This window comes from Prinia subflava, chromosome 11 (assembly GCF_021018805.1).
Source record: "Prinia subflava isolate CZ2003 ecotype Zambia chromosome 11, Cam_Psub_1.2, whole genome shotgun sequence".
NCBI lineage: Eukaryota > Metazoa > Chordata > Aves > Passeriformes > Cisticolidae > Prinia > Prinia subflava.
Window position 1 is genome coordinate 1,053,071 of NC_086257.1, and position 15,211 is coordinate 1,068,281.

Genomic DNA, 15,211 nt, shown 5'->3' on the forward strand with positions numbered 1-15,211 from the left:
CCCCTGATGTCCAGGACAATGTAGAACCCAGCTCAATTCTGAGCACCCATTTTGGATGGGATGTCTGAAGGAAGCCACCTGTATCACCTTAGCTTAAAGCTAATAATGGTTTAAATGTGATGGGCAGTATTTCTACAGCTGTGTATCCTTTTGCTTCCTTGAATTCTTCCAGGTCTCCATGAGTTCGATGCCTTACAAGATCCTGAAGTGAATGACTTCCGAGCTAAAATGAGGAGAATCAGTGAGGAAAAGATTCAGTCACTTGTGGGTCTCTCCTGGATGGACTGGTTGAAGCACACTTACCCACCAGAGCAGGAGCCTGTTATCCCAGAGGGCTTCCAAGATAAGCTCTATAGTGGAAACCTTGTAGTGGCTGTTCATTTTGATAACTGCCAGGTAGGAATGGTGGTTCATCATGTTTCAGGAGCTTTTCTTGACCCAGGTCTGAATTGGCATGGATTCCTCAAGGACATAAATGGTGTTTATTTTAAAATGCAATGTCTTGCACCAGGATCCTTGACTCTTGAAAGAAAGTGAGGATGTGAGTCCACAGTTGAGAATTGAACTTCTAAATTCTGATTACAGTTCAGCTCCTAAAGGCAAAATATACTACTTGTATCTTCTACATTACTTCAAGTTTGTTTAAATGTAAAACATGATTCAAAGTTGTCAGGAACTTTTTTTGGCCAACTGTTCCTGTGTTGTTTCACTTGCACTCATTTTTAAGCTCAGTTCATCAGAGATTACTGATAATTGGGAGGCACTATATTCAACACACTTGTTGCTGTGTGTGACTCACGGAACATCTTTGGGGTTGATCAGCTGATTAGATTGAGAAATAATTTTTTTTAGAAAGAAGAATTAGTGTTCCTTTTGCTAGAAATGCACACAGAAAAGTTATACACTGAGACTTAGAGTTAGGTTTTTGTTAAGGCTGGCAAAACCATAGTTTATTTTTAAAATAAAACCCCCTTTAGTTTCTACCAGGAAAACCTGAAATGTTTTACCGTGAGTTTTTATGATGTTGAAGTTGCTGTACTCTGCCTGAGTCCAGTATTCCCATTACCATTTTTTTGCACTCTGTTCTTTTGGATAACCATGAATGATCAACATTGGAAACCTTAAAAATCTTACAAGTGTGTAAATACGTCTAGATTTGGTATCCATTTTGACCCAAGTGCAAGAGGCTGATTTTAGTTACAAAGGTGAATTATTTCTAGCACTATCCCTTTAAACTTTAAAGGTTTAAAATGGTACCCGCATCTGCCCCTGGAAACATTAAATGTAGAAGTGAAAGCTAAATTTGGTCAGCAGTAACCCCAGCTGATGTTGGATGTGTAGGTGTTTTATGACAAAACCTTTTCCAGTCCTCTTCAGCTTAACAGAGAGCTTGTGGTTGTCCAGGAGTGAGGTTATCTTCAGCCCTTGATTAAATACTGCATCTATATGCATATGCTGACAGGACAAAAGCAGTGCAAAAGTTCTTGCTGGTGCAGAATGTATTTGCCTGCCACTATAATAGCTTAGGCTGCTGACATTTCAAATGTTTCAAATGCTTCTGCTGCCAGCTCTGACCTTCAGAGCTATTAACAGTTCAAATCTGAGCTGTTTTTAAAGCACTATAGTCTGTTGCAGGCTTTACTACTTGCACTGAGCACTGGAGTCATCCCAGGAGAGTTAAAGAGGAAGGTGTGGGGACTGTTCTGTCAATTCTTGCAGCTGCAAGATTGAGAGAAGGAAATATTGAAGTAGTTTTTGTCTGAAAGGTGTGGGTGAGCTGTAAGGTCTCCGTGGTTGTCTCTCTGGAGCAGGAGAGACTGCTCCCATCTCTGTGACATGTCTGTTAAGATCATCTGGGGAGCAAGGCAGCTGTCAGAGAGCACCAGCTTCCTGGGAAGAAAAAGTGTTATTCCCTGTCTACCTCTAGCAGTTATAGTAGGAGAAAAAAGCCTTCACACTTTGGCAGCTTTCTGAAAGGGGGAAGCTGTTGGGAACCAAGCAGAAACTGAGAAAACACAGAATTAATTTAGTGTGACTCTGCAGAGTTTGCTTGTTCCGTTGGGGCAGCTTGGCTTCTTACCAGTCTATATAAATAAAGCACAAGTCAAAAGAATCTAAGCAGACAACTCTTTACATTTGTCAATAACTGGGTTTGGAGTCCTCACATCTTCAGAATTGGGTGTGTAAATAAAAATAATAAAACTTGAAAAAAATAAAACAACAAAACCCCAGGACCTCCTGAATCAGCCTTTGCAAATAAACCTTTATGAAGTGTAATGTGGTAGATGAAGGCAGATGAAGAATTTCATAGAAGATCTTGTACTTTAGGAACTTGAAATTAATTTAAACCTTCTTTTTAATTTACAAAAGAGGTTAACTTCTTAACTTTATCTTTTTAGAACACATTAAAATTAGAGATACTTTAGAAATAGGTTGATAGCCTCTAAGGGTTTTAATTAAAAAGTTTCTTTAAAAATGCAGTCTTTCCACATTGTATTCAGAATGCTACAGATGTTGGCTGCTACTCCTCTTTTTGCTGTCCTCCCAATGTGGTGGTGGTTTTCTACATAAATCACATTCACAGTTTCTTCTGCTTTCTTACTTGAAGCTTTTTCTTCTGAGTTCAGTGATACTTGAAAAGAGGATTACTTGCTAGTGGGCAGAAAGATGAAAAATTAACACATTTAATACTGCTAAATACTTTGAAATGCATCATGATTTATTGTCTCCCTCATTCAACATTACAAAACACAACCTTATAGATCAATACATTGCTCTAGAAGTCTTTAAATAACTGCTAAATCACATAAAGGCCTATGTTTTTAAAAGTATTTCTGATAATATAAAAGTTTGGGAATTAACATCTTACAGCTTTTAGAGTCTCTATTATTTTGATTGCCCTAAACATACAGACTTTAACTGTTAAAGTAGTCTGGATTTAACAGTTATTATTTCTACCTGTTTTATTATGTGTGCTACAATTTTAGCCTCGTGTGTCTGCCTATGAGAATTTAGACCTTCAGTATTCCTGTTTGTGTTTTGTTAGGATGTATTTAGTTTCCAGGTGTCTCCTAACATGAATCCCATCAAGCTGAATGAGCTGGCAATCCGAAAACGTTTGACTATCCATGGAAAAGAAGATGAGGAAGTTGATCCTGCTGATTATGTGCTACAAGTTAGTGGAAGGCTGGAATATGTCTTTGGTGATCACCCATTAATTCAGTTCCAGGTACACAGTGCTTTTTGGAACTTGTTATAACAGTTCTCTGCTGCCTTGGCCAAAAGTGCTTCCTCTCATCCCTCCCGTCCCATTACTGAACAGCGACACCTCCCTCCTGTCTGCAGCCCTCTGCAGTTGTAAAACACACGAGCACCATTCCCTTTGTATCTCTGTAATGAATTCTTTGTTTCTTTAGCTTGGAAGTTGCTGTAGAAATAGTCTGCTGGCTGCTAACAGCTGTTCTCCCTGGGCTTTCAGTATATCCGCAACTGTGTGATGAACAGGACCCTTCCCCAGCTGACCCTGGTGGAGTGCTGCACCATAAAGAAGATGTGTGAGCAGGAGATGATTGCCATAGAAGCTGCCATAAACCGAAAATCCTCCAACCTTCCTCTTCCTCTGCCACCAAAAAAAACAAGAGCAACAACTGTGAGTTCATGGGGAGAATGTCTGATACCCAAAGGGAGCAGTGACTCGTGGGGTATAAATCACAGTGCCTGGGGTTTGTGCTGTGACTGCTCTGTTCCAGTGTAGGTCACCTGAGTCAACTCAGAGCCTCCTGTTGTTTGGGAGATTGGCCTCAGAAACAGAAGTGTGGACAGGTCTTTGCTCTGTTACACACTCTGGAGTTATTCAGAATGAGCAATATATTTTCAATTGTCAGGATGTAGTACATGATGTATATTCTTAGCCCCAACTCTCTTCCAGCTGGGTTTTTACTTTGTCTCCTCTTGTAGCTAGGATAACCAATTTATCTTTGAAGATTTCAGATTTATGTTTTTAATTGCTTTTTTGTTGTTGTTGTTTGTATTTGATATTTTTGCTTAAAATGCTTAGCTTTTAAGCAAAGCATGTTTTTTATAAAATAGGTCTCAATGTTACAGTGGTGAAGAATGAACTTGTATCTTTTTTTTGCTTCTCAGAGTGTGTGGGATATTTCCAACCCTTTCAAGATTATTCTGTTAAAGGGTAATAAACTAAACACAGAAGAAAATGCCAAAGTAAGTAACTGTGTCTAGTATCAGAAGACATTCTGTTCATCATTTTAATGATTTAAGTGATTTTCAAGTGAACTCCAAATCATACAGATTTCAGCATTTTTATTTGTTCCCAATTACATTGATAGCATTGGTCAAAATTTGGCTTTATTGCTGAAATATTCCTTTATTGCCTGAAGTTGGATATGTGCATTGGAACACTGCAATCATTGTGGCAGTATGACTTGAGTGTTTGTTGATATTTGATTTTTTAAAAGATGGTTTGTCTAAAGTGCTGACAGTGGTGTGAAGTGAGCTCATTTAAAATAGATTATCACAAACACCTGACATGACTAAATTAAATATTAAATGTTTTAAAGTGCAACATTTTGTAGTTGTGAATATCTTCTGTACTTCTAGACTTGGACTGTGTGCTTCTCTGCAATGTGTCTTTTATTTTCTACACATGAGGAACACAAAGAAAGCTGGAGTATCATTTCCTGTAAAAATATACATGACTGGGCTACTGACTGCTGTACAGACCACAAGTTGTTAACACGTGGGAATCTATTGCACAGCTGTTTTAATGCCTCACAAAACACTTGATTGTGAGGTAGAACAACATCAAACTCCTTTATTTGATTTAGAAATCAGTAAATTCTGTAGCCACTCCTGTAGATAAGGAAGATACCCAGTTAACTGTTGATCTTTGCTGTTCTCATGCTTAATTTGTGATACTTGATGCATTTTTTTAATTCAAAACTCTTACAACCTCCTTGTAAATTAACAATCCTACATTTTGGTCAACACCAAAAAGAGGTTCTACATTACCAATAAATGAGCCATAGTTACATTTTAATACCTGAGACACTGTGATTGTGGAAATGGATGACTGCAAAACTAGATGTTTCCCTTTTCTTTGTCTAAACCATTATTTTTCTAGTTCCAATATCTTCTTAACTCTCTTCTGTAGATTCTTAAATTTCTAAAAGGAAAGATAAAATAGCCGGTGGATTCAGGAAGCAACGTAGCTATTAGGAGTTTCTAAAGTGTTTCTTTCATGCTTAGAAAAGTGACTTATGGTTAATTTCAGTATGCTTTTAGGGGAAACACAATGAAAGTATTTTCTAAGCTTGAGAAGAAACAGGAAAAATGGGCAGTTCTTTTGTACTGGCACCTGTGGGCACCATCTAAATGTAATTTAGTATTTTGAATGCTTTTTAGTATTGAAAAATTAAAAGTCCTGTGGGTAACCTAGAACAAGAATGAATGCAGTGACCCTGCAAACTTGTGCGCGTTTCCTGCCTTGTCTGTCTACAGTGTTACAAAATTGTCACTATTGAGAATGTATTTGTTTTGCAGTCCCGATTCTCAGGCTGTTTAATTCACTGCCATTGTTCCTATAGCCCCACTGTGCTGTGGATAAGCCAATATTCATCCATTTCTGCTGAAACCACCACAAATGCAGTATTTGTAGTGGGGAACAAAACATGTGTCAGCTGGGTAGCACTGCCCCAGTGTGAGTTGGGGACATCCACCTAGGGCACAAGTGACCTCACCCAGCAGTCCAACATCCCATTTTCCAAGCACATGACATTGGAAATTGCATTTCCTTTGTCTTGGTCTTTGGCCACCCCATCAGTACACACCATTTCATTCATTAAAGAGGCATGTCAGAATGAAAAGAAAAAAATGGGGATCCGATCCCTTACATTAACAAGACGAGAACTCATGGAATTAGAGAGGTGAATTATTGTTTTACCCAAAACCACTAACAAATTTAATCTCTCTCTCTTTCCCTTGCAGTGCTCAGCAATAATACAATAGTTTAAAGGGAGTGTGGGGAAGGTTGATTCAGGAGCAGAGGGAACCAGAAACATCAGATCACTTTTACACATTTAACTTTGAGAACTTCTTTTTGGTGTTGACCAAAAGACTATATTTGTGGGTTTTTCGCTCTCACACTGGTATTTTGGAAGGCCACCTGAAAGCAGTTGGCACATTTCACTCTGCAGTTTTCTGTGTATATATGTTATTGATCAGAAAAGTAGAAATGAAACAGAAAAATTAAGAAAGAACAGAAAAATGTCTTAGCATTGACCTGTAATGGGTTTAATTTCAGTGCCAGTAACTCCAGCTTCTTTGTCTAGTTGTCCTTCTCCTTTCCTGAGTCTTATTTTCATCATTCAAGCTATCTGGTTGTGTTGGTTTCTGGGTACTGAAGACAAAACAAACCCTGGAAATCATGTACTCTGTCATTATTACTATAGGTGACTCCTGGTGTTAGGGTCAGCAGTGTTCCCAGTATACATTTGTAGAAATAGTTGAAATAAAAAGTGAGTTTTTTCTTAAGGTGAAAAAGCCCCCAAACATTTCTCGTTTAGAAGCACAGATTGGTTCTACCTGGAGACTTTAATTTGTATTCAGAAAATTAGTCTTAACTTCTTCATTCTGCTTAGTTGTTTGACGAAATTCATATGGATATATATGTTCTTTATCATTTTCCTATGCAAAATTCTGTAGGTTCTTCGACAAGCTTAAAATCTCTCATTTTCTTTATGGCAGGTTCATGTTAGGGCTGGTCTTTTCCATGGCACAGAGCTCCTTTGTAAAACAATTGTAAGCACAGAAATATCTGGGAGAAGTGACCACGTTTGGAATGAAGTGCTGGAGTTTGAAATCAATGTCTGTGATCTGCCAAGGATGGCAAGGCTCTGCTTTGCTGTTTATGCTGTCATGGATAAGATGAAAACAAAAAAGTCCACCAAGGCAATGAATCCTTCCAAATACCAAACCATTAGGAAAGCAGGAAAAGTGGTAATTATTTAGTTTGTTTTTCTTGAGTGACCTCCTAGTTATATCAAAATGAGCATCCAGAAATCTTCCCTTGTCCTCACTTTAGTGCTCAAGAATGCAAAAGGAAAACAAAGGTATTAAAAAAGAGTGAGTGTACGTATTAAGAATTGCACATCTTGGTATGAAAACTTTTGATACTTCTCAGTGATTAATTGCTTTTCTGAGAGGTATCACCATTTGAAAAAAATGCAAGCCACCCTCTCAGTTTTAGGTATGTTGCAGTGTTTTCTGTGTAGTAACATTTGCTGCATTCTCATTTCCATATAACAGTTCTTTCCTTTGGCAGCATTATCCTGTAGCCTGGGTGAATACCATGGTGTTTGATTATAAAGGACATTTGAGGAATGGAGAACTGGTACTACACAGCTGGTCATCATTTCCTGGTAAACCTCAGCTTTTCAGATTTGGACTTCAAGTGTGGGAGAGTGTGAGATCCTATAGCAGAATATTTACTGTATGCGTGTTCAGTCTTTTGCAATAATTTCTTTATTACTTGTAATTTTTATGTGGACAAATATACAACATTTGAATCTCTTTCCTGAAAGTATTGTTTAGCAGGAAAGAGGAAGAGCAAGAGCCTGCTTGGAAGTAGTGTTTTAAAAGTTTCATCTGCTATGAAGGAAAACCACATAAAACAGATGCGTGTTTATATCTGCTATTACTTGCTTTTAAGGTACAGTTTAGGTTTCATTTGGTCTCTGTGCCATGCACCCCAAATTGAGTAGATCAGTTGTAATGGAAGCGATAATATATTTGCATCAGCAAAAATTGTGAATTAGAATTTTGTCTGGTTCCCTGATACTGAGATCAATTAGTGGCCGTGTCTGGAGCCTCCGTGTCTCTCTTGATGCCATCCTGAGGAGCCCTGTCCCAGCCTGACTGGCCTGAAGCTCTTTTCTTCATTTGATCCGGAAGCTGTGTCCTGCTTGGCAGAAACTGCAGATCTCACTGGGATTTGTTTCAGTGTTGGGGTAGCTCAGCTTCCCTGGACTATTACTTTTACTTAAGGAAATCAGTTTTTCATGGGCTGCTAGTCCAACATTTGGGAATCCAGGAGGCAGTTTATGCTGGAAATACAGAGCATTGCACTAGAAGTGCTCTGTCCATTTTATAGGGAACTGATTTCTTACTGCATGCCTGGCCTGTAATATTAACTGCCCTGCCTGTGTTTCAGATGAACTTGAAGAAATGTTGAATCCCATGGGAACTGTCCAGACCAACCCTTACACTGAAAATGCAACAGCTTTGCACATTAGATTCCAGGAGTATTCAAAACAGCCTATTAATTACCCTCCCTTTGATAAGGTAAGAGGTGGTCTAAAGAACGGTCATGAATGCTTATGTGTAAATAGCTGTTTCTTCTTTTCTTTCAACACTGCCTTTTCCAGTGAATTCCCCTTTTTCTGCCTTTTAGTCACCTTACTGCAGTTTGTTAAACTTGCACCATGTGAGTGGCCGTGCTCGGCTTCAGGGACTATTTTGAAAATGTACACTCTTAAAAGTGGTCTGTACATGGCCTTTTGAAGGTCAGAAGCAAATCAGTTTCCCATATGAATGATCTTACAAAAAGCTAAATTTATCTGCTGTTCTGGAAACCTTCAAACTGTGCTTGTCTGTGATCTATAAAGATCTCTTCTTTCTTGGTACAACTGTATGTTACCCACTCTTTGGGACACTGCCCTATATGAGCTCAAGTCCTTTAAAGGATAAATGGACTCTTAATACTGTGTGCAAAGGGATTTCTAAAGGTCTGCTCTTGGACTAAATCCATTGAAGTGGCCCTGCAGTTTTCTACAGATGAAGATAAGAATCTCTCTAGAAAGGAGGTGTATATTTGGAATACACGTGGTTATTTTTGTAGTGTGAAGGATAGATGGAAAGTTTTTTAAAAACTAGCAAAAAAAGCTAAGACCTCAAAACAAGTAATGAAATAAGTCTTAAAACAGACTGCTAATGATACATTATAAAAGTCAGGCTTAACTCATTTACGCATTAGTCTGAATGTTGATTAGGGGAATTTAATAACAACCTAGAGAAACTGAAATTTGTTGTTGTTGTTTGTTTGTTTTGTGGGGGGTTTGTTTGGTTTTTTGTGGTGTTTGTTTGTTTGTTTGTTGGGGTTTTTTGTTGGTTTGGGGTGTGGGTTTTTTTGAGGATTTTGCACTTTTTTGGGGCATGGACAACAAGACTGAAATTACCAAGTTTTATCATCTTGTTCAAAGGCAGATTTGAGATTTAAGGTTCATAAAAATGAAATCAAGTAACAAGATATGGTTTCTTTTGTTTCAGTTTGGAATGATAGTGTTTCCCTCTCCTTGTCAGCACAGTACTTTTTCTTTTACTCAAGCAGCATTGGAAATGCAGTAAGAGCTAAACCAGTACTGACAAATTGCTGCCTTATTTATGGCTGACCAAGTAACACTTCATAGTGGACATATTTTATCCAGTTTTGGTATTGCTTTATTTGTAATGCTTTAAGTTTTTTGCTCATTTCCCTTATATGTATTTAATTTCTAAAGAAAAAATTGATGTACATATTACAGACATGCTAAGTAAAAGTGTGCCTCTTTAGTAATCACATATTTGTTCTGGCTCTGGTGGTTTCTTTCTTTGTCCCTGCAATACCGAGTTCTGAGGAAGTAAGAACCCTGGGCTGAATGCAGCCAATAGATTTTACTGGGTGAGACAGAAAGTGTAGTGACATTAAGGTAGCATGTGATGGTCTTCACCCCTTGTAGCTTTCATTCAACTCAGTCTCCTGAAGATTCTCTTGCTGAAGGTTCTGGTGAATGAGGAGTGGCATTGCAGCTGCTGGAATTACATCAGTTGAGGATCTGTCTCTCACAATGCTCCAGCTGAGACTTGCTTGCTCTATTGCTTCTCATTTTCTCAGTCTTGCTCGTTTCTGCCAAGAAAACAAAGAATGAGATGCCAGATTTTTGTTTTGAGAAACAAAAAATGCAAAAATAGGTGAATCTTTTCAATCAAATCATCAACCTGCTTGCATGCTCTTTGGGGCTAAGGGAGCAAAAGTGCCTGGACCAGGGATAAGAAACTTGTTTGAGACAGGAGCCATGTGTGGGGCTTGTCCATGGCCAGTGCTGCAGGCACATCGTGGGGCTCAGGGTTCACTCAAACAAAGCTGGACTTGCAAAGACTTTGAAAGTTTATTTGCAAACAGAGTAACTCTGCAAAGCATGGGGAGGCAAGAATCAAACACAGAATTAGGACACTGTGGTTTTGTTTATGCATGTTTTCACACACAGTATGTAAATAAGCTTTGTAGCCAAGTAGCAGATGTAATACATGATATTAATGAGAGTTTCATACAGAGAAAAGAAATAAAACAAGTTAGGATGCCTTTCTAAGAATTTTAGCTGCTGGGTATTTGTGCTCTGATTATTGCAGTCTTTTGTTGTTTCTCGTGTTGTCTGACTAAAACCAACTCAAGTCTTGCTGAACTTGGGGGTACTGTTGTATTCCCGGGTGATGGGAAAGGCAGAGCTCTCAGGAAAAGGAGATGCTGGAGTTCCTTAGACGTTTTCTTTATTGAGATTTTATTTTATGGTTTGTTCCTCAAAGCAGCAGTGTCTGACAGCTGTAGATAGACATACGTGGCCAGCTCAGCAGTGTAACACCTGCCTTGGCTGCAGTCACGTGCAGAATGCACACTGAAGAACTGCATTTACTTTAGACCTAGTTCTCCATTATAGGTTATTGTGTGAACTTCAAAAACCAACTAAAATGTTCAAAAGGAAAATAAAAAAAGAGGGGAGATCCAAGATCTAGAGAAGTACCTGGACACACTGAAAGACGTGATATGGGCAGTCTGAGAGCGTGGTGAAAGGACAGGGCTTGTAGATTCTTACTGGGATTGAGGGCTGGAAGCATGGATCCCTGGGCATGGAAACAGTGCCCTTGGAAACTGCACAGGTAGAGGTGAGAAAGCAAAGGATAACTTAGAGCTGAGGAATTTGTTTGCTGTGGTGAAAAATAAGGAGGGAATACAGAAACAGAAAGGAAGATGTCATTAGGAAGGCTCTTTAATTTAGCCCAGGAGTGATGAAAAAGGAAATAATTGAGGTCATCATGAGCACTGCTGTTCCTGATCTCCCTCGTCCTGCAGATGAGAAAAGGGACACTGCACACAAGTCTGTATTATACCACTGGATATACAAAACTGCCTAAAGATAGAAACATTTCCTTATCTGCTTCATTTCTGTAATGCTTACCTTAGCAATGCAGTCAGATTTGGGATTAAATCTAATATATTTAAAACCAATTTCTTGCAGATACTTGAAAAGGCAGCTGAAATTGCAAGAAACAGTGACAATGCTGCAATGGCGGTGAGCATCAGCTAAAGACTTTTTTAAAATTAATTTTCTGGGTTTTTTCAGTCCTTATCTTCTGCATCAATCTAGAAATAAATAAGTCAACTACTCAAATAGTTATTCTACTGGCTCTGTTTTCTTATATAATTCACTTTGATTAACTGCTCTAAAATTCAGATATGTATCTGTTTTTTCCAATATATTTTGAACTTGTCTATATTTTGTCAAAAAGCTTTACATACTCTGAATTTGGAAGACAGCTAAGATTTACATTAGATCTGGAAAATAATTTAGGACTAGAAGACCAAAATAAGTGTCTACTTGGCGACTCTGTTTTCCTTTGATTGTTGCAAAAGCATTTTTTTGTTTCTAATGAAGAGAAGTAATTGTTTGTGTATCTAAATTTGCTCATTTGAAAAATAGAAGAAGAAAGTATATCCATACTAAATGAGAGTGCTCCTTGTTGGAGCTGGAAAACAGAAATATTGCCATCTAGTGTCCTTAACTCTAAAGCTGAGCTATTTTTTCAGAAAGTTCTGCACACTAGATTTGGAATCTGCTACTTACAGTGCCTACAGCATGGAATCTGGGAGAAAGTCACAGTGGTCATTTCCCTGTGTCTCATGAGTCTTCATCTGATGTTCTTTCTGCTCTAGGGTTGCTGGTATTTGAGCTACCATACCAGAATCCTACTGAGTTTATCACAACATTCTACATCTCTCATTTCCTAGGGTCGAGGTGGTAAGAAGTTTTATGTTGTGCTAAAAGATATAATGGAAAGAGATCCTTTATCTCAGCTTTGTGAGAATGAAATGGATCTCATTTGGACTTTGCGATATGACTGTCGAGAAAATTTCCCACAATCGTTGCCAAAACTGCTGCTCTCTTTAAAGTGGAACAAACTTGAAGATGTTGCCCAGGTAAGGGAGAAGACAACAATGGTGGGGAAAAAAGCTTCAGTTAAATCATGAGTAAATAGGATTTCTTTCCCAGGTGTAGCCAGTTTGATATGGTGGCAGTGTGCAAGCTGGAGTACAGTGTCTGACTTCTGCAGCCTGGATGTGTAAAGAAGAACTTATTCTCTCAAAAAAAACCCCATAAACCAAAACCAAAACGCATTTCAGAGGTCCTCTGAATGATGAGAAAAGCACAGTGGATATTTATACAGACTAATGTTATACCTTGTGCTCAAATTGGATGTCAAAAACGAGAATTTCAGAGTGCTGCCCCATGCTCCAGCACGGTCAGCCCAAGCTGGGCTGTGTCCACCTGAGTTGGGAGCATCTCCACCAGTGGACACTCCACAGGCTTCTGGCACAAAGTGCTTGACCACCTTCACAGCAGGAATGGTTTTTTTTTTAGTAAGGTTATTCTAAAAAAGACTTGGAAATCAAGATCTGAAATAAAATTTCTTGTGAAAATCGTTAAGCTGCTCAAATACTATAAAATACACATCTCAGACTGGGTAATTAAACCTCATTGAGGCAGACAGATTGTTTTTCTAAGAGATGTGAGACCCACCAGTGCTACAAAAGACATTATTCTCATCCTGTCTCTTTGACCAAATAGAGTCTCTTTAAAGTAACTTTTAAGGACATGAGGCTAGTGCTGTGATACAAGGTGTATTTTCAGTAAAATTGTTTCATGTGTTTGCTGTACAGATGTTCAAGGTTATTTCACTACACTGTAAAGAAGTTGATGTAGCTGCCTTTTGCTGCTGTATTTACCCAAAAAGAATCCAACTCTTGGGACACTTTTTGGGAATAGGTTGAACTTTAATACAGGAAAATTACATGAGCCCACAGTAAGGCCATCCCTGCTTGACAGACTGATTTTAAAAGTAATAAAATAACAGGTTTCTGGATTGGTATTGGAATGTTTTAGTCAGATTGCATACAGAGAAGTTTGGGCCAAACTAAAAATCTGGCCGAAGTTATCAAGCACAGAACTTGCTCCAAGGGGTGGAGCCGGGCATTGTTCTGCTCTTCCTGACAGAATTCACATGTAAATGATGCTCAGCTTCTTGCAGACCACTACACTGAGATAATGTTTCTGTCTTTCCCTGAGTTTTCTTTTAAAAACTTTCAACTACTTTTTTTGATTTTTATAAACTTAGAGCTAAAAAGCATTTGCTGTGAAGGATTATGACTGATGGTATAAAATTCTATTGCACCTTAGTATTCTGGCATTCACCTGTTACAAACAATGTGTTCTTGAAAGAAAAGGCAGCCACTCCATGAAAATCCATCTTCTGCCTATACATCATATGATTTTTGTGATTATCCAGTCAGTGAGAACCTTAGTTTGCTCCAGCAGAGAGTTAATTTTCTGCTACATCCTTCCTACCAGCTAGGTGTGTATGTTCTTTGAACTTCTAAAAGTAAATGGAATTTCATCCCAGCTCCTTGTCTGGGCTGTGAACACTACACTGACAAAATGAAGCACCTACATATTCCTTACTCACTTGTGTTCTTTCATGTGCAAGAATCCTGTTCCTTAGTAGTTCCATTACTTCTGAATTTATTGTTCATTATTAAAAGTTCTTTGGAAATCAAAACTGTAGAAATACAAGCAGGCACTTGTTTGCTCCTTGAAATATGTGAAGGAAAAGGCATTCTGAGTGCTGGGGCTTTGAAATACAGCCCTTGGTGGCACTTTTGAAAAGTTATTTGGAGTATGGATATTAGCTGACAGCTCAAAGTCCTTTACATTTAGAAACATTAAATATTATATATTTATAAACCTTTTTGTTTACACAGATGGCTGAAAATATGTTGTTGTGTTATTACTGTGTACTTTCTGGAAGGAATATAGTATTTGTTTGCTTATCTATAGACAATAGTGCAGTTTATATCATAATATTGGTTTTGGCAGTGTGAAGAGTTTCTTTGAAAAATGAGATCTTACCTTAAACATGCTGAATATTTCTGTAGTACATAGACATGTCACTACTCATAATGATTTACCTTTTCAGGTAAGGCAAGATAGCCTCATGAATTTTAGGAATTCCAAAATTACCAGGATCCATAATTTAGTTCCCATTAAAATTAAATACTTGCTGTACTAGCTGCAGTTGTCTGTTACAATGTGCACACTGTCATACCAAAAGTTGTTTTAATGCCCATTTTTAGATGTATTTCAGTAAAAGTCTTGACACTTCAAGCAAGAAGTTTAAAAACCCCAAACACAATACAACAAAATAACAAAACCCAAGGAAGCAATCAAACATCAGCTATTTATAAGAAAAGCCAATCAAACACCAGCTGTTTGTAGGCAAATGGATTTAAAAATTATATTCCTGTTTTTATTAGTGCAGCTTAAAAATAGTAAGACTCTTTTAGAAATGGAGTCTCATATTTGATTGTAGACTGTCTTTAATCTGTTCGTTCAGTGGTCCATGAAGTTATGTCCAGTGGATTCAAGCAGCTTTCCTGAATTATTTACCATTATTTACCAAGCCCTCGTTGGATTTGCAGGATTTTGGTAGAATGGTTGCACAGAAGGAGTTGCCCTTACTGCTGCCATAACCTCCCTGCTCAGCAGAGTGGCAGAACTTGTTAGGAGAGTTCACAGGCAGTATTTCTTCTCAAAGCAGAATTAAAACAAGCAAACAAAAAATTAAAAGAAATTTTTAAAAAATCCACTTGCTTTCACTGAATTGACACCATCATTATTGGAAGTGGAGAAAGGACAACTGAAATACTTGAAATAATTGGAATAAAAATACTGGCCTGTGCTTAATTGTATTGTCTCATATAGTCTTGTTAGGGAAGAAATTGTGGTTATTTCTTTATAGAAGAAAATACTGATACACCATGGCCAAATTT

General features: G+C 38.0%; 1 protein-coding gene across 3 annotated transcripts in view; it reads left to right on the top strand.

The window, feature by feature from the left end:
- PIK3CB (phosphatidylinositol-4,5-bisphosphate 3-kinase catalytic subunit beta) overlaps positions 1-15,211 on the top strand; it is a 96,174-nt gene that overhangs the window by 63,196 nt on the left and 17,767 nt on the right. For all 3 annotated transcript variants that reach the window (XM_063407810.1, XM_063407813.1, XM_063407811.1), the window contains 9 exons: positions 173-396; positions 3,047-3,229; positions 3,479-3,649; positions 4,144-4,221; positions 6,763-7,014; positions 7,340-7,436; positions 8,228-8,358; positions 11,346-11,399; positions 12,116-12,304. In XM_063407810.1, the coding sequence (XP_063263880.1) occupies positions 173-396; positions 3,047-3,229; positions 3,479-3,649; positions 4,144-4,221; positions 6,763-7,014; positions 7,340-7,436; positions 8,228-8,358; positions 11,346-11,399; positions 12,116-12,304 (1,379 nt within the window). The remainder of the gene's footprint in view (positions 1-172; positions 397-3,046; positions 3,230-3,478; positions 3,650-4,143; positions 4,222-6,762; positions 7,015-7,339; positions 7,437-8,227; positions 8,359-11,345; positions 11,400-12,115; positions 12,305-15,211) is intronic.